This window comes from Narcine bancroftii, chromosome 5, assembly GCF_036971445.1.
Source record: "Narcine bancroftii isolate sNarBan1 chromosome 5, sNarBan1.hap1, whole genome shotgun sequence".
Classification (NCBI taxonomy): Eukaryota; Metazoa; Chordata; class Chondrichthyes; order Torpediniformes; family Narcinidae; genus Narcine; species Narcine bancroftii.
The window spans coordinates 236,815,311-236,841,232 of NC_091473.1; the positions used below are offsets into that span (position 1 = coordinate 236,815,311).

Genomic DNA, 25,922 nt, shown 5'->3' on the forward strand with positions numbered 1-25,922 from the left:
GTGTTTGCTGTTCATTGGAAATTAATGTGCTCATGAATGTCTTGATATTTTTCAGTTCCTGAATTGAATCAAAAATGTTTTTATTGGAAAACACAAAGGACCAATCAAAATTTAAAAAGCTAATTTTCAATTAAATGGAGGATTTAATTTCCACATTTGAGGCAGATATTATTCTTATTCTCTTTGTGATCTCAACTTTAAACTGTAAATTCCTGTGGATTCCATGAAACCACTTATTAAATAGGTTTTGTTATCTACATGAACAAATCCATCTGATTAAGGACAAAAGTGTAATCAACCTTTCCGTCCAAGAGCAATCTTGTATTCTGTAATTTGCATCCCTCTAATCCTTTGACAATAATATTTATTGCTTTAATATGTATTTGTACTGTTTTCCTGTAATACTGAAATTGAACTTTCTTGGGGCATCATCATCAAACATGTTTAAAAGGGATTACATTTAAATATCCAATTAAACCCTAATGTTGATGTGAAGTGTGGTTATACAGTAAGGATGTGCATTTGATACCTGAAGTAGGATTGACATGGGGAAATCTTTGCAGTGTGGTTTCTTCATTTCTACGTCACTGACAATTAATTTCCAATAATAAGGTATTAAGTCTCAATTACTGCCCTAATTGAAAAATAAAATTAAAATCAAGTGATTAATCTCCCTTTTGTTATTTTGTTCAAAATGTTTTTTTTAAATCAGTGGAAGAACTAGCTTGAGGATGAACAAAATACTGAATGTAAAATACAGTGCTGCGATCTTGATGACTAATTGTCAGTAGTTTAATAATTGTTATGATTTGAAGTTTGTAAAGAAATATTGTTAAACTGATAGTACTTTATTTGTATTTTTCTAGTGCTGCGTTTGACACAAAAGCAGGTGTTCGAGTGGCGGTGAAGAAACTTTCCAGACCATTTCAGTCTATCATTCATGCAAAGCGAACATACAGAGAGCTACGATTGTTGAAACATATGAAACATGAAAATGTAAGCATTTAATGGAATCTGAATGTATCGCTTTATTTTCTGATATTTCAATCAATGTAACCAAGAAAGTGAAATATTTGTATTTTACTTTGTGTTTCATTGTTGCTGTGGGTATGGCAACTTCATTTCTAAATGCAACTTAAAAAAACAATTATAATAAGTATGAAAGTATGCTTTTAGATTTGTAAATACATCAACTTTGTTCCAATTAGCTCATTGTCCTTGTGTTTGTAGTTGTAATAGAGATTTGAGTATTTACTGAGATTACACCTTGAAACTGTTAAGCAGTTAAATGCAGACATCCAAAAGTGATCTCCAACATAAACATGTGTTGAAATGAAATATCTCCATGTGTTCTGCTATTTTGTGAAGTTCCCGGGTGTAATCTTGCAAAATCATCAAACGGAAAATAATTTATGATCAACTATGGTGAGATTTTGTTTTGCTTTATTCTTGGAAATATTGAAATTAGCTGCTTAAACTTTGTTCAATTATTAGTCCCAAAACTATAATTGTGTGGCTTGTTTTTTTGATTTTGCAAATATCCTTAAAAAAATTCTTTTTAAACCAGCAAAATAAATTTTAAAATTTAAGATTTAACCAGAGCCCCAGAGGAAAACCCACACAGACATGTGGAGAATGTACAAATTCCTTAGAGATCGTGTGGGATTCGAATCTGGGTCATGATCGCTGGTGTAAAGACATTGTGCCAACTGTGCCACCCAATATTGCAGATGACAATGAAAAGTCTTGAGCCTGAAATGTTAACTTTCTTTTGCTGCAGGTGTTGCTTGACTTGGTAAATAATTGTTTTATAAATCTTGTTTTTCATTTTATTTGTAAACTATTGTATCTTTCCCAGTTTTCCCCTTTATTTGCACTAATTTTTCTTGTGATATGTTTAGTTAGCTAAATGTAGTAAGTTTTTTTCTTTCATGGATTAGAATTTGAGAATTTTGAATGTGAATGGCTGTTGAGCTTGTTTTGATGACATCTATTTGAAGCTAAAAGTGGTGCCTGACAGCATGTGGCATTAATAACATTGAAATCCACACTACAGAGGTCAATGGATCTAGTGTTCTTCTTGATCAACAGTAAACACTGTAGTTTTGTTGCTTATTGAAAACTCAAGAAAATTCTGTCATGGCACTGCTAAAATTAATAGAATTTGTATGGATTTAGTTTAGTTGAGGAATGCTAAGTTTTTAATATTTAACTTTAAGATACAGGAAGTTGCATGGATGTACCTAAATATTCTCTTTCTTCACACCACCTAACTGAAACTAACTGGGATGAGGGAAATGTTATAGTGGTTCTGTGATAGCATCAGTTTCCATAGTACATTTGATTAAAATTACACAATCAAATATTTATAGAATTGGGCCATTTTAGTTCTTTCAGGTCTTGGAAATCATTACTTCATTCCACTGCTCTTCTCTGCTCTTTCCTTAGAGACACACAATTGTTTCCTGTAATTAGAAACTGACTTTTTTTTAAGGTGCCCTGGAATCTTATTTCCAACCCATTTTAGCAAGTGATTGCATTTAAAAAAAAATCCTAATTCTTACAGCTGTTTTGCTTATTATCTTAATTCTGGATTCTTGTGTTACTAATCTTGCTCCACCCATTGCCTGTCTCCTATTCAACCCACACACACTCCCCTCTGTTCATCCTCTCCCTTTCCCCATTCCCTTCATTTGATGCCACTTCATCCACACCTCTCCTCCACATTTTCCCAACTTTCCATGATGTCGGGTCTGGAATTTACTAACTTAATAATCTGCCTGATCCAGCAGTGCCCAAAAATCTGTATGTTATGGTCTAGAACAGGGGTGGCCAAACCGCGGCTCACGAACCATATGCAGCTTGTGGAAAATTCGAATTTTCTAGAAATTTCGATGCTAGCCCGACTCGCACCGCCGGTCTCTCGCCCGCCCGACTAATTTTTGTAAGGTGAAATCTGATTAAAATATCTAATTTTTTTGGTTTACTCTTTTTGCATATTTGTCTCTTGGTGATAACTGACATTAATACAAATTAACAGTTTAAAAACTGCATGAATAAATATTATTGCATTTAATATGCATTTCTTAAAATTTATATGTAATTTTTGTAACAAAATGTGCAGGTAACAATAAAAATGTATGTGAATTTTGTTAATGTCCTGCAGCTCTCAAGCATCTGAGCTTTATCATTTGTGGCTCTTACATTAAGCAAGTTTGGCCACCCCTGGTCTAGAATATAATTTGTGATGAGCATTTAGGTTTGCCATGGTCAGGTCTTCAAAAATACATTCATTTGTTTAAAGAAAATGCTATTTGTCTTGGTTTTAAATTCAGGTGAAGCTTCTTGCAATTCATTTCAAGTTTTCTCCTGACCTAGTTTTACATTTTTTTTATATAGGTGATCGGCCTGTTAGATGTTTTCACACCGGCAAAGACTTTGGAAGAGTTTACGGATGTGTAAATATGCTAATTTTTTTTGCATGGTTTTATGTGGCATTATTGTTTTTTGAGTCATCCTCTTATTTCTCTTGGTGGTATCACAAGCCCAGGGGACCAAAAATCCACAGCAATAAATATACACCAAGACAAATGGTTACTTAAACAAAAATTGCTTTTAATTATATTTAAATATGATAACTGGATCACACTTTAACTTGTCACTATTAATTTAACTAACTTCGCCCCCTTCTAATTCTAAGTGCATGTGTATGCAAGTTCAGAAAAGTGTTTTGATTTACTGTCCAATCTCGCTTCTCATTCCTCCAAGTTCACTGGTTGCAGGCAATTCTTATACTGTGCACAGAATTTAACATTTATGAATTTCACCAGGATTTGGTTTTTGAAAGGTAAATGGTTACCGCTCAGGAAGGTTCTTGTCAGTTTTCAGAGAGAGATTTGTTGTTCCTGGATATAAACTGATCCCTTTTAATCAGCCAGTTCAGTGTCTTGCTGAAGAAACTTGCCCCATCAGGGTTTTCCAGATGATCATCTCTTTCTTTCAGGTCACCACAGAGTTCCTTTTTGTTTCCCTTATTTCAACTGAAACATTAATAAGCCAGTCCTTTCCTCTTGCATGAACCACAAAGGCTTTGATTGGGCTGAACTAAACAGTCACAACTTGTCTTCCAAATGGGGTTTTTCCCACAAGCTTTCCAGCTTGTCCTGTTCCAGTCCCTGCTGCTGACCATAGCGCTACAGAACTAAATTTGTTCTTGCTCACTTGTTGAAAAAGCCTATTTGATTCTCTCTGCTTTGGAAAACCACATGACCCTCAAGCTGCACTCCAGACAGCCTGTGACTCCAAACTACTCCTCCAATCTCTTTCATCTTTTGCTTTTCAAAACCACAATCCATTAATGAAGTCTCTTGGGCACTCCCCAAAGATTTTGCAAAGGCCCCCAGGAGCCCCCCTGTGTGGCTTGAGCAGTATTTTAAATGAGATCTTTAAAATCAATGAAATACTCTTGGTTGCTCTTAAATGATTGATTATAGAATTAAAGTAAAAAGTAATTTTGGTCACTTTGAAATTAATGGATGATAAACTGATTTTTGAGCCATTTGCTTTGGAAAGCAAAGCAGTCAATTAGATGAACAATAACACACCTTCCTCCACACCCGGTGCATTATATGTTATTTTGTAATTTGTTGCAATTATCTTTGAAGCAACTGAAGCATCATTTCTTCAGATTATGACTTCTAAAGTATAATGAAGAGAGGAGGGGAGGTTGGGGAAATTAACATGGAGTTGACAGGAGGTTGCTGTCTTGGTTTTCTACACTGAACGGAGTTCATTATAATTGCAGTTGAAAGGTTGATAATGTGGGCATAAGCAATCTTGGAAACAAGATGCCAAGTCCCTGAGCAGCACTGGCAATATCCCCCCCCCCCCCCCCGTAATGGTTGGATCTTGATGGGATAAACATTCCTGAAAATTTTCAACAGCTTGCTTTGCTTACTACCCAGCTTTGCTAACTAAAGGTACCCTGCTTTGATAAAGAGCTTAGACCCAAAATGTCTACCCATGGATGCTGTATGACCTGCTGAGTTCTTCACATTTCCAGTATCTGTGGCTTTTGTTTCTCCCTTGATGATTATCATGACTGTCATGCTTTTTCTATGTCATTTAATTGAAATTAAATATTTTTAAAATGAGCAAGAATAGCTTAAATAAGTTTTAAAAATGCAGTTTATTTTTCCTTCTCTACAAACCAGTAAGAATTTATTCATTTGTTTCTCGGAAAGGTGTACTGCCGGAAATAGCCTTTGGAATGCAGCCATCAAGTTCAGGACATTGGGAGTGTTTTGAAGTTTACAGATATTTAGACAGAGAATTAAGATTTCTGCAACTACATCCTTAAAATCCAGACAAAAAATTTGCATATCAAAATGAGGGTAAAACCCAAATGGTAGTGAAGTCAAATCACTTTCATTTTTAAGTCAACTGTGAAGATCTGCTAATGGGACAGAATAATGATGGAACAAAAGAATGTACAAGACTTAAAATTCTGTTTTCCATTAATATTTTCAATTAAAATCTCTCATCTGAGTGCTCTATCAGCAGGTTGACCTGAGAAATGTAAAGAGTAATGATTGCATTGGTGTTGATTATTTTTTTCCCTTGATTAAATTGATTCCCCTATGCTGCCTTTCACTGATTAATCCATCCACCTTGCACAGAAATGGAACCTTGATTCTTAATATTTGGACTAGCATCAATGTTAATGCAAGTGTCAATGAACAGTAATGCTGTTAGAGCATAAACCATTGAAAGGACAAATATTAAACTTTTATTTTAAAATTACATTGGTTGCTCCAGTGTAACTTTGATTTCTATCATTCCTTATGTTTTTGACTAAGATTACTGTTGTCAATTAGATTATGTGAAAACTTGAAAATGAATTAATCCCATGAGTTTTGAGGTGAGTTGATTTATGCTTCCTTTGGTTAAAGTGAAGTGTCCCATATTATTGGATTACATACTTTTAATTAGTTATGAGAAGTGTTTTTGCTTTTGAAAAATAAAATGAATGAGAGAAAATAATGATGAAAATATTCTGTTTAAAATATATAGTGTTCATTAAAATTCCCACACTCAAAGTAACATCTATTTGTCAGAGTTTGGGTTTATTTTAGAGATATTTACTTTAAAAGTTTAATGTTCTACTTCAATATTTTCTACACAGGTATTTGGTAACACATCTGATGGGAGCAGATCTAAACAATATTGTTAAATGTCAGAAACTAACAGATGACCATGTACAGTTTCTAATATATCAAATACTACGGGGCCTTAAGGTGAGCTTCATATCTCTCCAGTTCTCTCTTCCTAGCAACTTGTAACTTGGTAACTGTGCCTTTGCTTAGAACTACCATATGCAGTACAACTTGGATTATCCAAAATGGTTGGGACTGGGCCTATTTCGGATAAATGTTTTTTTTTCGGAGGACTGGTCGCTTTTTTAAAAACAGCCCAGTAGCAACAGCAAATCACTTGTAACCATGTTTAAACATCAAGGGAAGGCTTTTTAAGCATTAAAATAATGTTTAATTCTCACCAAAAAAATGCTGTCTGCAGCCAATCTCACACATACCCACCAAGGTTCCCACTCCTGTTGCCGGGAGCCCAAGGTTCCTGGTCAGTTCGGCTCTGAAAAACTTTGGATAAATGAGGATTTCTAATTTATTTCCAATATCCTCATTTGTTCAATTTTTTTTAAAAATTAGGATAATTGAGGATTTTGGAGAACCCAATTTCTCATAATCAGAGTTGTACTGTATACTGTTGTATAGGACAATCCCAAAACTTAACATTTTCATCTTAAAATAAGAGGTCATCCTTGTATAGAGTCCAAAATTCTTAACTTGATGACCAAGTCGCAACACTGCTGCCATCTTCCTGTAATTTTGCTCATTCCCCGTCAGTTATTTGCGAAGTCTCAGTATTCCTCTGCGGGGCCAATCTGCCAGGTCCGACTGCTATAAATGGCCTGTAACAGGAGATGACAGTGGTTTATTTTAAAACAACAAAATAAAATTTAAGCCTTTAAATAATTTGTTATTAAATTATTGCAATGTGGCGGTACGCCATTAGGCAGACGAACCGGCCCCACTTGTCACACGTGGCAGGGCAACCGGCCAAAATGGCGTCGTCGGGGATTTCCTCCCAACCTCGGCACTGGGTTCAGAAGCCCGCACTTGGCGACCCACGTGACGCCCTGGTCATGTCGGGGGCCTCCCCCCACCCAGCGCAGTTCTCTGCCAGGTCCGGGCTGGGAGTATAAGACCAGCCAGGCAGCCTGCAATAAATGAGGTTTGCTCACTGAACTCAATCTATCTGGTTGTGCGATCCTTCCCATCTTATTCAAAGTGTATTGCATAAAACCAACATATTTTCATGGAAAATAAAACATGAAAGTTTACAGGCACTGTGGTTGAAGTTAAACCACAATGCTGGAAAAAATGCTGGAAAACTCAGCAGGTCAAAGTGTTTGATAAAGATACATAATCAATGTTTCAGGCTTGAATCCTCCAAGATAAATCAAGGTTTTATGAGGAAATTCTGGGGATCGTTCAATACATGATTTGTCCCAAACAGTGCCATATACAGTATCCAGTTTGGTTCTACTATCCTTCAAAAATATTTCCTTTTATTACAAGAATCTGAGTTTTTTTTGGAAAGTTTGTTTTAAGCCTGTTTGCATAAAACCAACATATTTTCATGGAAAATAAAACATGAAAGTTTACAGGCACTGTGGTTGAAGTTAAACCACAATGCTGGAAAACTCAGCAGGTCAAAGTGTTTGATAAAGATACATAATCAATGTTTCAGGCTTGAATCCTCCAAGATAAATCAAGGTTTTATGAGGAAATTCTGGGGATCGTTCAATACATGATTTGTCCCAAACAGTGCCATATACAGTATCCAGTTTGGTTCTACTATCCTTCAAAAATATTTCCTTTTATTACAAGAATCTGAGTTTTTTTTGGAAAGTTTGTTTTAAGCCTGTTTCTATCAACTTTTCAGCCTTGCATTGCACATAATAATACTCCAAAGAGATTTTTTAAAATCTTTTTTTTGTCAATAATAGTAAATCTAAATCCTCTTGATGGTGGCCTTTTTTACTGGTGGAACCAGTTTTTTTTTTATTGTATCAGAATTTTATGTGCTTTTCTTTATCCTCCACATAATTTAATTTCTTAACTTATTGCTACCTTTTCAAATAAGTCGATCTGTCCTTTAAGACTTAAACTTCCTGAAGTTTCATGCTGAGTAGGGCACAATTCTAGAGCTGAGGGATGACCCATGATGTGTGTGCTAGATAAAATAATAATGATTGTAAGCAATATAATCTACAATTTTGATGTTCAAAAGACATTTGGACCCATATGGATAGGTCGACCTGAGGAAGATATGAACAAAAAAAACAGGTAAGTGGCATAAGCCCAGAATGCCAACCTAATGGCACAGACAAGTTGGGCTAAAGAGCCTGTTCTGTTCTGTATGAATCTAGGAATCTTGCAAAATGGCATTTAGCCCATTCTCGATGGGCCCATTCATCTGGATCCTTGACTTTCTCATCGGAAGACCACAGTCAGTACAAATTGGAAACAACGTCTCCTCCTCACTGATTATCAACACAGGTGCACCTCAAGAATGCGTGCTTAGCCCACTGCTCTATTCATTATACACCCATGACCATGTGGCCGGGCACAACTCCAATGCCATCTACAAGTTTGCTGATGACACCACAGTTGTCGCCAGAATCACAAACAGCAATGAGGATGTGTACAGGAGGGAGAGAGATCAGCAAGTTGAATGGTGTAACAACAACAATCTTGCGCTCAACATCAGCAAAACCAAGCGAATGATTGTGGACTTCAAGGAGACACAACCCAGTCCTCATCGAGGGCTCAGTGGTGGAGAGGCTCAAAACTTCAAATTCCTGGGTGACAACAACTCAGAGGATCTGTCCTGGAGCCTCCATGTTGATGCAATCACAAAGAAGACTCGCCAGCAGCTATATATTGAGGATATTTGGTACGTGACTGAAGACTATCATAAACTCCTACTGTGGAGAGCATTCTGGCTGGTTGCATCACTGCCTGGTATGGAGGTGCCAACTCTCAGGGCAAAAATAAACTCCAGAGGTTTGTTTACTTGCTCTGTGACATCACAGGCACCAGATTTCACTCCATCGAAGACATCTACATGAGGTGGTGTCTTTATATAAATAGATAAATAAATAGATAAATAAATAGATGAATAAATAGATGAATAAATAGATGAATAAATAGATGAATAAATAGATGAATAAATAGATGAATAAATAGATGAATAAATAGATGAATAAATAGATGAATAAATAGATGAATAAATAGATGAATAAATAGATGAATAAATAGATGAATAAATAGATGAATAAATAGATGAATAAATAGATGAATAAATAGATGAATAAATAGATGAATAAATAGATGAATAAATAGATGAATAAATAGATGAATAAATAGATGAATAAATAGATGAATAAATAGATGAATAAATAGATGAATAAATAGATGAATAAATAGATGAATAAATAGATGAATAAATAGATGAATAAATAGATGAATAAATAGATGAATAAATAGATGAATAAATAGATGAATAAATAGATGAATAAATAGATGAATAAATAGATGAATAAATAGATGAATAAATAGATGAATAAATAGATGAATAAATAGATGAAAAAATAGATGAAAAAATAGATGAAAAAATAGATGAAAAAATAGATGAAAAAATAGATGAAAAAATAGATGAAAAAATAGATGAAAAAATAGATGAAAAAATAGATGAAAAAATAGATGAAAAAATAGATGAAAAAATAGATGAAAAAATAGATGAAAAAATAGATGAAAAAATAGATGAAAAAATAGATGAAAAAATAGATGAAAAAATAGATGAATAAATAGATGAATATGTTTATATATATATATATAATATTATATATGTATAATATATATATATCATATTATATATATATATATATATCATATATATATATCATATATATATATCATATATATATATCATATATATATATCATATATATATATCATATATATATATCATATATATATATCATATATATATATCATATATATATATCATATATATATATCATATATATATATCATATATATATATCATATATATATATCATATATATATATCATATATATATATCATATATATATATCATATATATATATCATATATATATATCATATATATATATCATATATATATATCATATATATATATCATATATATATATCATATATATATATCATATATATATATCATATATATATCATATATATATATCATATATATATATCATATATATATATCATATATATATATCATATATATATATCATATATATATCATATATATATCATATATATATCATATATATATATCATATATATATATCATATATATATATCATATATATATATCATATATATAGGAGCTGTTATATAAAAGCAGCCTCTATCCTCAGACTCCATCACTAGGCCATGCCCTCTTCACTCTGCTACCATCAGGAAAAGTGTAAAGTAGCATAAAGGCAAGCACCCATCCGATTCCCCGCTACCATCAGATTCTTGAATAATCAATGAACCAAAGACTCTGCTTCACGTTTTGTGCACTACTGCTTTAATATAGTAAATGTTCGATGGTTATGATATGAATGTTTGCTCTATGATATGTTGCTGCAAAACACCCAATCTCATGATTTGTTAATCAAAATTTATTGTCATTCTCTTTTTGCTGCCAAGCATAATTTAACGCAAACTTTTGTTTTTCATATATAGTTAACAGTTTTCTATTTATGATTTGAATGTATTTTTATACATGGTAAAATTGAGTAAATGATACTTTCCAAAACAATGTTGTTGAATGAATAGCAAAATAATTTCCTGGATGGCATGTGCAAAATTAAATCAGGTGATTTTTTTTTTAAATAAATCACAAAAACTCCAGTGTCCTTGTGAAGCCAATTAAAACTATATTTGTGCTTGGAGGCAGAGGTAAAATGCATGTTATTTGCCACTTGGTGCAAGCAAAAAAAAACATGTTTTCAACAGGAGTGTAAATGTCAACTCTGGGCATTAAATGACATTGTCATTGCTAATTCCTGTTAATGGCAACAAGCCAGAGGTTCAGCACCAAGTGATTTGCTACTGACTTTCTCCAGTGTTTCTACCATTTACAAAGCTCAAGCCAATTTTGGAATACTGGCAGGTTGCAAGGACAATGAGTCTCCAATGATATTAGAAAATTGACCCAAGCAGTTAATTTAATTGAGATGTTATCTTCCCCAAAATATTTGCACTCGACATTCTATATACCGTTTGCAAATTATGTACAATAATTCACCAAAGTTGTTTCATTATAACCTTTCAGAATCTATAATTCTGTGTCATCGAATAGCTTGTATACCAAGTACATTGAATTCCCACTTAGTTTACGCTCTAATTCACAGATTTTACTGAATTGGAAAAAATGTCGACCACCATTGTAGCTGGATCATGTTTAGAGCATGGGTCATACACCAAAAGATTTCCCATTTGAGACCGCGACTTCCTTGAGATCATTTGGGCATGAGCATTCAGTGTTGACCTTATCTTTAGTAAAATAATTTTGTTTACAATTTTTGGTTGTGGCTTTCGTATCCAATATTAACCTTATTTTGAAAAGTGAAAGCAAATGATTGTTAGTCTTTTTAAAATCTTGTGTCGGAACATCTAATTTGTCAAACATAGTATGGCTTTAAAATTTTAAATTGTCTCTTTTTTTTCTTTACAGTATATACATTCTGCCGGAATCATACACAGAGTAAGTGTTTTGTATGGTTAACTTTTAAATTTCTCCATTTATTAAGTATTTTTAGGTATTATTAGGATCGAACCCTTGATGCTGCCTTAATTTGGATTAAATAGGATGTACTTGTAGTGCACAAACATTGATAGCATTTGAGAAATAGTTTCCAGCATAAATTTAAGACTTGATAGTTCAGTTTTACCATAGAATTTTGAGGGCATGGTTATGATTTTGTCCAACAATGCAGATTTGCTTTTGTGAATTGTATTGTGGTTCTGTGCAAGGTTAAAGTGAGAGGCAAATACAAGGCCAATTAGCTTTTTGATTAAACACAATAAATGTCACTTGTTATTAATAATTGTAAATTAGCTAAAGTTGACTGAAGAAGAATTTGTTTGAATGGACACTCAATTCTTTTTTTCTTGTGGTCCACGTTAACATCTGTGTAAATTGGTTAAGAGGATTTTTTAAATAAAAACTTTCTCTTATTGATGTTTTTGATTTAATTAAATCTCTACCTCAATGCCAGTTCAATTCATTGCCTGACATTCAATGAAGCTCATTAATTAAAGATGCCCCAAAATCTTATATTATCGTCCATGGAGACTTAAATATTTGTGGTGGCTATAAAGTACAAAGCAATCAATCTCTTCCTCATTCTATACATTTATGAATTCCATTTTTTAGTACAATGTAGCAAAGAATAGCTGAGCATGCTTGTTTGAAATAAGGTATTTATTTTGTTTGATAGGATTTGAAACCTAGCAATCTAGCAGTGAATGAAGATTGTGAGCTGAAGGTAAAGAAATGTGATATTTAAAGTATTTCATTTGTTGCTTTGAAGTTTCCATGACCATATTGCAGAGAATGCCTTTTATTTACTTCAAAATGAAATACTGGAAATAGGACAGCCTGTAGTGGAATTGATTTTTGACTGGAAGGAAAAGTTATTGACTTGGTTGTGTGGGATTTTCCTTGATCTCTAGTTAATTTCAATATAGAAGATTTATGTCATAAATTGTTTTGAATTGGCATATGCTACAAGGTACAGTTCTCTCACAACAAACTCTACGCCAAGCTGGCTGTTTTACAGTTGAGCAGGAAGTGATTTGGTTATAATACCATGTTTCATTTTTCAGTCTCCTCTACTCTTCCTCCATCTTGGTCTCTACCCTCACCTCTTCAACCAACTACTATCTTCTTGTATCATACTGTAAATGAGAGCAGGAGTTAGCCATCTGGCCTGTGCAGCCTACAATTAGATTGTAGTTGATCCACAATCATACAGGGGCTGTAGGTGGACTCCGATCCACCTTCCTGTCTATTCCTCTTTAACTCTCCTATGCAAAAATCTATCTGTCTTAAATATATCTAATGATGTAGCCTTTACTGCCTCTTTGGGCTGAGAATGCCAATGAGCAGGGATTGCTCTTGTCAATATATTTGGATACATCTTCAAAAGAACTCTGTTAAGTTTTTCAGACAGGATCTCTAAGTAACAATTTTGTGCTGACTACCCCAATTTATTCTTGTTTTTCCAACTAGATTAATCCTGCCCCTCAGATTTTTCTCAGGATTTTCCCACATCTGGCATTAGCCCGATTGGCCTGTAGTTGGCTAATCTCTGTAGCCTCTCCAAAAATGACAGTAAAGAAAATGTTTGACCTTTTTAAAGTCCTTGTTGAATATGTAAAATGAGGAGATTCTCAGCTTCTAACAATTCCTCTAAATTGGTGGCCAAGTGCAATCCGATGCTCTTTCCTGGGCAATATTTACCCCGTACTCTTTGAATAATCAGTAAAAATCCACTGATTTGACAATTTTTTAGTCAATTCTTAAGCTTCCTTAATGCAACTAAAGATGTTATTTCATATATTTGTGCATGATTGGTTTCTCACATCACACTCTACTTCCAAAATGGCCAAGTCTTCCACAAACTTCAACTTGTCTAGTTCAGTCCTGTACGGGTAACTCCCACAATATGCCATTTGGCTTGCAAAAATTAGCCCTTATAAAATTCATAAATCACTACCTAAAACTTTTAAGAGGTAGAATAAAATTTGCTACTGCAGAATTAATGTAGAAAAATAATCTGAATGCATTTTTTTCCTCAGTTATCATTTCTAGGTGTGTGCACAAATGATGTGGTTTGCTTCCTTGCAGAAAATCTTGATGTCAGCTGTTTTATAGAAATACATTGGGTGACCCAGTCAGTGTTAGCAGTTAGTGCAATGCTATGACAGCGTCAGTGACTTGGTTGAACCTGCTGCTGTCTGTAAGGAGTCTCTTTTCTCCCTCTGTCTCTGTGGGTTTCCCCTTGTTGCTCCAGTTTCCTCCAACCCTTCAAAACGTTCAGGGGTTGTAGGTTAATTTGGGTATTTGTGCGACACAGGCTGGTGGACTGGAAACTCCTGTTACTGTGCTCTATGTCTAAATTTAATTGTATAAAAAAATATGGGGAGTAGGTATTTTAAATCTCTTTGTATATAAAAAATAATGTATCTTGGGTTCTAATTACCAGTGCAACAAAGTACAGTACAACTCTGATTATCCAAAAAATTTTCAGAGCTAAACAGACCTCACAGGTTGTGGGAGCTGGGGGCGAGAGGAATCACCCAACGTGAAATTAGAACAACGATTGTCCTCGTTTCAGTTAACTCCCCCTCTCTTCCATTTCTTTACCTTCCCCTATTGACTTCTCTCCAGTTCTCCCTTCAAACTGCGTGCCACTGTCTTCCAGCTTCAAGCAGTTGGAAAAATCCCTTGACCTGGTGTCATCAAGGAGAAGGGCCTCCCAGGCAGGAGTGGGACCTCTGGCTCAGTGGCATTCCTTCCCTCCCTGCTTGAAACAGCGGAGCTCCCAGATCCTGACTCTGGACCCTCCCCTCGGCCTACTACTGCAGACGCACACTGGACTCCTCGGAGTGCACGTGCGGTAGGCCGAGAGGAGAATTCGGAGTCAGGACTCTGATGTTAGGATCTCCAGTGACAGGGGAGACAGGAATCTGCCGACATGCTAGTGAATGTTCCACTGGCCCAGGAAACCTCCCTGATATCGGTGGTACATGTCATTGATCAACAGTGGCCATCATTTTTTTTGGGTGAAAATTAAACATTATTTTAATACTTAAAAAGTGTTCCCTTGTTGTTTAACATTGATACAAGTGATATGCTGTTGCTACTGGTTTAAAAAAAAACCAGTTCCCTTGGGGGTGGGTGGGGGGGGGGGGGTGGAATAAAAGTTTATCTGACATGCCCAGTCCCGACCATTTTGGATAATCGAGTCATACTGTATTGTCTGTTAACTTAAGTCTCTGCTAGTATCCTAAGATTAAAACTTGGAAGTTTTATGCATGGTATTAGCTCATCATCAAAAATTTAGTGGACTATCCATCATATTAAAACAAAAGAAAAGCTGTAACCTGAGTTGGCAAAGTTGCATGATATAGCAATTCAGTGCAAGATGTTAAACTGCCCTAAAAATAACTTTATATTTTTGGAATCCTTTTCAGAAGCTTTGCATATAATATTGGTGCCTAACCCATTTACTTTACCCAATATCTGTATAGAAACTGTTGGATGACACAGCTGAATGCCCAGGCTCAGTTATGAAAGAATACAAATTGGGCTTTTGTGAAGTGATGACATTTTGGGGCAATGGTTTGTTCAAATAACTCACTTTTCACAATGTGTTATTGTTTTACTTAATGATACTAGGCAAATTGATGATAATATTTTTTTTTTGTTGCTTTCATACTTCAAACTTTTGTATAACTCCTGGATTTGTTTTGGAGGTGTGAAGAATTGTCTGCTCCAATTACAATGAGTGCATAATGTCTTTCCATGGATACTAGCTATTTAAGATTACAAATTTGTAGAAATATGAGTATTTATGTATTTTCCTATGAAAAGGTAAAGGATTTGAATTTGTAAGAACCAGTTTATTTGCGTTTGGTATTTTTCCCCTCCCTGTCCTATATTTGAAAAGAAATAAGTACCTTTAAAAGATGTGGTCCAATTCTGGTTCTTTAAAATTCTTCTCTTAATCCTTTTATCATTGTAGATTTTGGATTTTGGATTGGCTCGTCATACAGATGATGAAATGACTGGCTATGTTGCCACAAGGTGGTACAGAGCGCCAGAAATAATGCTAAATTGGATGCATTACAATCAAACAGGTGAGGTATATTGGTCTGATTGTTAAAATTTATTTCTTTTTAAATTTCTGAATGACTTATAATTTATGAATTGCATGCAGATTTTAATTTACACAGAAGGTAAGGTGTTTTTAAAATATGTATTACCACACGCGATCTCCTGCTGCATGTGAAGCTATATAACTTTTTTGGCAGATGAAAAACTTATTTTTGCTGTTTGTTATTTTTGTGACTGCTGGGATGAATCTTGCCTACTTGACAGATTAGTCATTATTTTTCTAAAGGTAATTTTAGAAGTTGGCCAAAACATGTTTTTACAAGCATGCTTTGGCATTTTTCTCCTGTGTTTAAACATATTGGAGCCTTGTATCCTATACAAACTTTTGTTTGCCGAGCACTGAGTTTTATGAGCCTAATCAATACATGCTGGTGTTATTGGCACTGGAAAATATTGGGTGCATTTTCAAACATTGAAAACTTTTAAAATATTATATGTTGACTGAATTATGCCGACAGTTATTCTGATGACTGTTGACATTTGATGGTTCTTTAGATTCCTCAGGTCTCTAAAGCTTGCAACAAAATTTTTACTGTGTCACTTGGGGGGTAAAAAAATGCTCATCGCCAAATTCATTTCAATTATTAGTTATAACATGAGAAAACTTTAACAAGTATCCTATAGTTTGTAATCTGCACTAAACTTCTCCATTTTCAGTATAAAGAAAATAACAGTTTAAAACCTGTTAGAAAAATGCATGTTTAAATTGGAAGTTTAAAGTTGAATTTATATGTAGAATCTGACATGGGAGTAGTTTACAAAATGAGGATCATTCCACCTTGATGGGTAATTGGATACAACAAAATAAGTAGCCAAAATGGCTAAAGTGTCTTTAGAGTGGGGTCCAATGCATATGCTTAATAAGTAGTATAGGGGCCTGAGAAAAATTGAGTGGGTTGGTGGAGGGGGGGGGGGGCGGGGGGGGGGAGAAAGAAAAGGAAATACAGAGGAGAGAATAATGCAGGTATAGGTCCACTGGCAGGAGAACTGCACAACCTGCCTCTCCTCTGATTACTCTAAATCAACCCATAGGTACAGCAAGTAACACAAAAACCACTTGAACTGTCAGTTTCTAATGACACTACATTTTAGGGTTTACCCAAATTAAAATTAAATTTGCAAGTAGATTTTATAGTTTAGGTAGAAAGTTATCATGATTCTGTTGTCACAAGATTACAAGAGATGGGAGCAGAAGTAGGCCCATCGAGTTTGCTCATGAACTGATCCATCCTCCCACTTAGCCCAACTCCCTGTAATCATTGATGCCCTGACTAAGCAAATTCTTGTCAATCTCTGCCTTAAATATACCTAACAACCTCTCTTCCACAACTACCTGTGGCAAAAAAGTTCCACAGACTATCAACCCTCTGGCTAAAGAATTTTTTCCTGCATCTGTTTTAAATTGATGCCCTTTTCAACCTGAATTTGTGCCCTCTTGTCCTCAACTCTCCTACCATGCCACATCTACTCTGTTCAGGCCTTTGAGCATTTGAAATGTCTTTGAGGTCCTTTTATCCTCACTCCAACGAGTACAATCCAAGAGGCATCAAACATTCCTCACATGCTACCTCTTTGATACCTGGTATCATTCCAATAAATTTTCTCTGAGCACTCTCCAACACAAACACATCCTTTCTCAAATAAGGTGCCCAAAACTATACACAGCACTCCAAGTGAGGACTCTCATTTGCTCTATCCATGCTAGCATCCTTCCCGTAATTCCATGGGGTCTCATTAAGCATACTCGTGTGACATCTTGTCAAAGACTTTTTGAAAATCCAAATACACAACATCCACTGCATCTATGTGATCTCTTCAAAAAGTTCCAGTATATTTGTCAGGCAGGATTTCCCTTTAAGAAAACCATGCTGATTTTGGCCTATCTTGTCATGTGCCTCAAGGTACTCCATTCTTGACAATTGACTCCAACAGCTTCCCAACTACCGATGTCAGGCTGATAGTTTTCTTTCTGTTGCCTCCCTCCCTTCTTAAGTAATGAAGTGACAGTTGTGATCCTCCAGTCCTCCGGAACCCTGCCAGAATCCATTGATTCCTGGAAGATGTTTACCAATGCCTCCATAAACTCTACAGCTATCTCCTTCAGAACTTGAGGGTGCATTCAATCAGTGCAGGACCATTTAGCTTCCGAAGTACCTTCTCTCTTGTGATCTTGACTGTGCTAACTTCCCTTTCCAGAGACTCTTGAGAATCTGATATGCTACTAATATCTTCCACAGTAAAGACTGATGCAAAATACATATTCAGTTCCTCTCCCATTACAATTCCTCTAGCATCATTATTGGTCCTACGTCTACTTTTGTCTCTTTTATTCTTCATATATTTAGAAAGATTTTGCTATCCTATTTGATATGCTAACCTTTCATAATTCATCTTTTCCTTCCTTATCACCTTCTTAGTTGTATTTTTTTTTTAAAACTTCCCAGTCCTCTATCTTTTTGCTTCTTTGAATGCCCTCTCTTTTGCTCTTTGGCTTTAACTTCCCTCGTCAGCCACAATTCTCTTATTTTTCCCATTCACAAATTTCTTTCTCTTCAGTATGTGCCTTTCCTGCCCTTTCCTCATTCTTGTACAAACTCTAGCCATTGCTGATCTGCTGACTTCCCTATTAGTGTGCTTTTCCAATCCACTTTGGCCAGTTCTTTTCTGATATGACTAAGTTCCTTTAGTCCACGGAAATACTGACACGTTGGACTTTAGCCTCCTTTTCAAATTTCAAAATGAACTCAATCCTATTGTGATCATAGCCTAAGGGTTCCTGTGTCTTAAGCTTTCGAATAACCTCTGGTTCATAATACAGCATCCAATCCAAAACAGCAGATCCCCTGGTGGGCTCATCAACAGTCTGCTTCAAAAAAGCTATCCCGTAGACAATCACAAACTCTCTCCTGAGATCCTGTACTGACCTGACTTTCCCAATCTATTTTAAAATGCCCCATGATTATTGTAATGTTGTCCTTCTGACTTGTGTTTTCTAGTTACTTGAGACTTAATCTTAAAACACCTATATAATACACCTGCATGGAGTGAACAGTTTAAAAATCAAAAAATACAATACTGGACTTCCACTGAACAAACTTAATTTGCATGAATATATAAATCGTAAAGCATTTCACTTTATTTTTTTAACTGTCGCTGCAGGTTCCTCCCCAACCACAGAGCTCAAAAGATGAATAATAACATTAGATAATTCCCCCCCACCAAGCTTTACAGATTACTAATATACTTAATATAGTAATAAAAATAAACTCTCATGGATAAGGAGACATTTTAAGAGAATCACCCCAAAGGTGAGTGGTATCAAACACCTCTTCATCCTGGGCGACACCATTGTTTTTTCACCCAACTTTATTCAAACAGCTGCTATGAGCAAGGCACTCTGCTGGCTGAGTATTTGCTCTAATCAACAAATGTTACTTCAGAGAACATTTAATTTTATAATTTTAAGCTTGCTTTTTTTTTTAAATCTATTTTTAATTTTTTTTCCTTTGCTTGAATTCCAGATACCAGCAATTTTTACTGTGTTGATATTGCTACATCCTATTTGAAGCAGTTTTGACATTTCAACTGTTGTTTCATATTAACAATTTAAAAATTACACCAATTTCAATTGACCAGTTCAAAAAATGCATCTCTCCCTGCTTCCTTTTCGCCCCACCCATGAATTGAGCAAGATAAATCTTTTACATTTTTAACATGTATGGATTCAAAGGCCAAAACACAAGTTCACATTATAATGCTGACTGTTTTCTCTTTTGTCTCCAGTTGATATTTGGTCTGTTGGGTGCATTATGGCGGAACTACTGACAGGAAAGACCCTATTTCCAGGCACTGACCGTATCCTTGGTTTATTTTATTTTTTTTTAAAATGCCTTTCTCTGATAATTTTGCTTATAAGTAGGGAGAAAGTTTGTTTTTTAGTTAAAATTACTCCGTTATTCCCACAGTAAAAGTATTTTGTTGAGTATTTGACTATCTTACTGTTTTAAGTTGCATTTAATAATTGGATTATTTGAAAACATGATAGTCACTTTTTAAAGGTGTTAAGTATACCAAGATTAACACTAGTCAAAATAACTTTAACAAAATATGATTTGCTTTTGTATTTATTTGCATCCATCAGTTTGAATCCAAACTCTAACTTTTAAAACAAATGTTCTCATTTGTTCATATTCATTACAAAAATGTTCATATTTCATTACATTCGCATGAGATTGGTTTACTAGATTTATTTTAAACTGGGTGTTGTGGGAATTGAGCAGCATAGTTGTGAACTTATTGGTTATGACTTAGTTGAAATTAATTTGCTAAATTATCTTTCAATGTACCTGGTGTGCAAGATTTGATACTGAACTAGCAAAAAATGCATAATACGTTTGTGAATAGTTTTATTGGAAATCCACCTGGTCTGGTTCTGTCTAATGCAGAACTCTAATCTCCTATACCATGTGTAGTGGGTTCTTGCTATCTTTTAATGGACTGGCCACTATCAGGAAATGTAATGGTATCTTGAACTTTGCTTTGTTCCTTTCCCATCTCTCTGAAGCAGTATTCTTTAAATAATGTTCATTTGACAATGTGATGCGGCCTTGTTGAAATTGATGGAAGAAACTATTTAGCTTTTGTTGGCAAACAATTTATTTAAAATCTATCATAATTCTTAGCTTTTTTAAACATTGACATACAACATATTTCAAAACTAATCTTAGTTTAGAATGTCATTGCATTGTTATTTTTTGTGAATAGGTTACCCTTGGTATCAAAATATATAAGCTCATATTTGAGCTCATGCGAATGTTTATCAAGTTCACAGTAAAGCTAGAAGAAAAATAAAAACGGCCAATTCAGGCTTTTTGTAAACTTATTCAATCTGGTATTTTGAAATGTATAATTTTATCATGTACATTCCAGTAAAGATTTCTTTATCTTGTTAGGTTGTGAGCTGTTCTTAAAACTATGTGAATTTTGCTTCAGCCCCAAGATGGTGTGGATTCCTTTTCAAAAGGAAATATTTAAATTGTTAAAGCACAATTTATTTGCATGTATCAGCAATTAACCAACTCTTGTGGCCTTTCTGTTCCTAAATTTGTGCTCCTGTTCATGACATTACATAGTCACTCCTCCTCCCCCCCCCCCCCCCCCCTCCCCTTGCCCCCGATGGAAGTGTTTAGTTCCAATTAGCCAACAGTTTTTTTTATTTGGTTGCATTTAGACAAGCCTAATTGAAGCAAAACTTTTGTTCAATTGTGAGACTTGAAATCATTTTAAAATGAACTCCAATTCCACTTCCAAAACCATTCTTTTATTTTGGTTCTTGATTCTTGTAATCACATTAAATAACAGCCCTCATTCTTTGGCATGCACTAATAAGCATACTTTAAATTTCTGTTGGGGAAATAGGTTCTATGGGTACTACATAATAAAAATGCTTATACATTTCTTAACTTTAAATATCTCTTGACTTTTCAATTTTTTAATATTTTGTCTTTTGATCTTTACACAATTATATAGTTGGAATGTACCAGGGATGCATATTTAGGTTGCAAGATTTTGTTAGTGGACAAATTGTTCACAACTTTTTAATTTTAGTATGCTGGTATGTAATTCTCTATATCTGTAATGTTGAATCATTGCATTTATCTTGATTTCCTATCAATCAGAAAAAAGTGTACTTTGAACTGACTCTTTAATTGCTCACTTTATTGTGTTGAAATTGTATGGAAATAATTTTCAGATGAGTTTTAATTAACACTTGATGCATGATGTAATGCTTTGTGTTGCTTTGGAATGTTTTGCAATTAACCCATTTTCTCCACACATTGGTTTAATTTTTATTTTGCTCAATAGAAAGTTTGCAATTGTGTGTGCTGTAGAACTGTAAAAGAGTACCCATGTATTTACTCCATGGTTATTTGAAATCTGCATGGGCCATGCTTCCATTTGTTTGCACTCGTGTTTTGTCTTTACTAACCTAATCCTGCACAGACAAACATTTCAATTATTAGCTTGAACTTAATTTTATATGTCACAAGAAAATTAACAATAGGTTGCTCATGAATGCAATTATAATCAAACTTGCAGTAAAAGTAGTGTTGAAGGACTGAATTCAGATTTAAAGCTTGCATTGTATATGTAGTAAAACAAAGACTGCAGGCACCGTGGTTGAAGTAAAAACTGAATGGTGGAGAAACTCAGCAGGTCAAATAGTACTTTATATAGCAAAGGTAAAGATACATAACCAGTGTTTTGGGCTTAAGCCCCTCATCAATATATGTTGATACCTTGATGAGGGGCTCAAGCCCAAAATGTTGGTTAATGTATTTTTGCTATATAAAGTTTTTACTTGAATTGATAAGATCATTTTTAAAATTAAATGTGATAAAATTCAAATCAATAACTATTCATTTATGTTTAGTGTTTGAATAAACGAGTTCCTCTATGTTGAGGATTAGAACCATATTTAATGAGTTAATTACAAAGATGTTGCAGAGCTTCCTGGTAATTTAATGTACCAGGCAACTCTGACATTGAGGTGACTCACTTCCATGCTCCGATTTCAAACTTCTTGTCCGTGTTCTATGCAAGGGAAATGTAAGGGTTAATATGGATGCCTTTGGTCAAGATGGAATGTTAGTTAGACTTCCTGCTAGTTATCAAGCAGATAACATTTATGGCTGCTTAATGGAAATGGGTGACAAATATCATGCTCTAGATTGAAAAGAAGGTATGCTAAATCTGCCAGAAAATGAACAGTTGGTGGAAGTTTTATGAGAGTTAATCATCCTGATGGAATTGTACACTAACTTGAATGAGCACTTAAAGTAACTGATTATGGTGGTTAGATTTTATTTCTAACATTTATCAGAATAATATAGTAATTAGCCCATAAAATGATATCAAAAGCAATTATTTGAGTTAATTTCTTATTAAATCAAATAGTTTTTTTATGGGAAACTTCTGGTCATAAATCAACTTCTTGCACTCTGCTTCAATGTTTTGTTAAAAGTTTGGCTTGAAATCTTGATACATTAATTAACATTGTGAACTGACTGCTTCACTAATGTGCATTTTCAATTCCTTGATGTGCTGAACATAAGCCAATAAAATGTTTTTTGCTTCAGATGTCCATCGAAAATCTACAGTAACATTAATTAAAAGATTTATTATCTACAGATCCTGGGGATTACTGTGTCCTGAAATGCATCTAGCATTGAGAGTGTGCTGGAATGCAAACCTTGACCATTTCATAAATTCACTTGGAGAATTGAAGTTAAACTGAAGTGTTTAACTCATACTTCATCTCATTTGAGACAGCTGAAACTCGATGCTTAGAAATTTGTCACTGGATTGGATTTCACGGAAGGCAAACATTAGTAATAAATCTGGTTCTACATTAATTTATTGTCCTGCAGTAGGTCTTTGCATTTATTTGACATCCAGTTGGTGGTCATTGCAAGAGCAGAGAAGTCCCTGGAAGGTCGAGGGAAATTTAAGACTGGAGTAAAATGTGTCTGAACAGGATATTTTTATTTTGCCTCTGGTTTTTGAGTTGTATCGATAAGATGAAAAAAATTCTTGATTGAAACAGCTCTTCCTAGCCTGCAAATGTTGGACGGGTAACACACGTTGGCTGCCATTTTCAATCAACATGAATGAATAGGAAAAGTTATTGATTAATGAGGATGAGGCCAAATTTCTGCAAATAATTTATAGCATTGGAAGAATCAGTAATTTCTAGGCCCCAGGAAACATCTGTCATCACAAATCAGATCAGAATACCATCAATACTAGTTTTGAAATAACTTCAGTTTTAAACTGTAAGATGTGAAATTTGACAAAAAATGTAGGAAAGTTCAGAATTTTCAATTTGATTTTTTTTTAACAAATAACTTGTAAATAATGACATTTAGTATAGAATTTCTTCCTATAATAACTCAATTTTTAAATTGGATAGTTACTGCCAATGGTGAGTAAGTTTTTCTCATAATTGAATTGTGCTCCCTGCCAATACAATTTAAGAAAATTAAAAAATTCAGAGTTACAAAATATGAATAAACAGATGGCCACTGTGACCAGAAGATTGATTCTTCTGAATTCCATTATCGCTACAACTCTAAAAATGCATTGGCCATTTTTGTTATAACCTGTCCCCTATGTTTTCCTTTATGTTATGATGTTAGATATTGATCAGTTGAAGCTAATAATGCAACTCGTCGGAACACCAGGGCCAGAACTTTTGATGAAAATTTCATCTGAATCTGTGAGTTAATGTATTGCCTGTACTTTTCATTGGTAGTTATTGATCACACCTGGTAAATGATTTCTTGCAGTGTTTCAAATTAAACCACCAAAGCACAGATCACCAGCATTATTAATTGGCATGGTTTGATTTAGAAGTTTTTTTTTGTTGGTGTGGTAATTTTTAAAGCAGAAATAGTTTTATAGGTGATATTTTAACATATTCCATAACAAACCAAAATTAACAAAAAATCTCAGACTTAATTTATCTTCAATTTTGTTAAATGTGAGTTTGGTATAGGAAAATATTGATTGTTTGAAGTTTGCTTATATTTGACATGCTCTTTAACTTAAAAATATAGTAGCATCCATTTACCTCTAACATATCTAGTGCCATAGCATGCTGTTAAGATACCACTGCTTCCACCTCTCACCCTTGCATGTTTGTGTCTTTTATTTTCCATTGCAATCTTTGCACCTGTCTAACATAGCAACTGACAGCACCTTAATTTTACTAAAATTGTTACTTGAGTGGATGAAGACAGTTTTTCCAAACTTGAGTATCCTTTTGCAAAATGGATAAACGCCTTGACCTGGGCGTTAAAGATATTAATCAGCTTCAGCAGATCATGAGATTGACAGGAACCCCTCCAGCATCCTTAATTAACAGGATGCCCGGCTATGAGGTGAGACAGACAGGCTGTCACTGAACTCCTTGTTGGGGAGGATATTTGATAGCCATGTATTTTCTGTATGTTTGGATTAATTGAGTTTTTGAGAATTGTCAATTTAGCAGTGAACAGATGCCAGTCTCTTTTGGGAATATTTATCTTTTGTTTCCTATGGACAAAATGCTAAAAATAACTGAAGATTTTAATCTTCCAATTCCATAAACATTGTGGACGAGCCTATCCATAGGTTTACTTAGGCCTGTGTATTCTACTATTTATCCAGTGTTTCACACAATAAAACCACAAGATCAACATGATGGTCAGGATTGCAACCAATAATTTGTGCTCCAAATTGATATTTTTGGTTTTAGCATGTTGGGAACATGAACAGCTGTAATCCTGTGCATTTGAAGATGATTTGTGATAGAGCCTTTTGGAGAGGAGTACTTTTTAGTGGCTTCAACTTCTTTTGTGTTTTACAACCATTGAAAGTAGTTTGAAGGATGTGATTTTTTTTTTTTCTCTCTCTTGTTTGCATATTGGACATTATAAGTATTTCTTTCAGTGGTAAATTAGTCTATATTGGCCTGATAGTAGAATATTTAAATCAGACACACTATTTAGCCAGGAAAGTATTTTGTATAAATACTTAAAATATAATCTAGTTCAGATAGTAAATACCCAAGGTGGTGTGTGTGGAAAGATGATGAGCACCCACTATTTCTGAGTACTCGGCAAATTTAAATATTCCAGGAAACAAAATGGGATTTGTTTAAATATGTATGTATTTTTAATATATTTAAATTCCTATGATTGGCCAGAAACTTAAAGTTGCATTAATTCTAGAGTTGGATCCTACTCATTACAGTATTTTCTGATCACCAATTACCTCAGAAGTTTACAGTT

At 34.4% G+C, this 25,922-nt stretch overlaps 1 protein-coding gene across 4 annotated transcripts in view; it reads left to right on the top strand.

The window, feature by feature from the left end:
• The window catches only part of mapk14b (mitogen-activated protein kinase 14b), a 126,210-nt gene that overhangs the window by 11,567 nt on the left and 88,721 nt on the right, over positions 1-25,922 (top strand). For 2 of the 4 annotated variants that reach the window (XM_069941749.1, XM_069941752.1), the window contains 8 exons: positions 867-996; positions 3,400-3,458; positions 6,185-6,296; positions 11,860-11,889; positions 12,626-12,673; positions 15,938-16,052; positions 19,873-19,944; positions 24,288-24,367. The exons of 1 other annotated variant lie outside the window; for it this stretch is intronic. In XM_069941749.1, coding sequence (XP_069797850.1) covers positions 867-996; positions 3,400-3,458; positions 6,185-6,296; positions 11,860-11,889; positions 12,626-12,673; positions 15,938-16,052; positions 19,873-19,944; positions 24,288-24,367 — 646 coding nt within the window. Of the gene's footprint in view, positions 1-866; positions 997-3,399; positions 3,459-6,184; positions 6,297-11,859; positions 11,890-12,625; positions 12,674-15,937; positions 16,053-19,872; positions 19,945-24,287; positions 24,368-24,951; positions 25,032-25,922 lie in introns of all 4 variants that reach the window. One more of the 4 variants, XM_069941750.1, reaches the window with a different exon arrangement.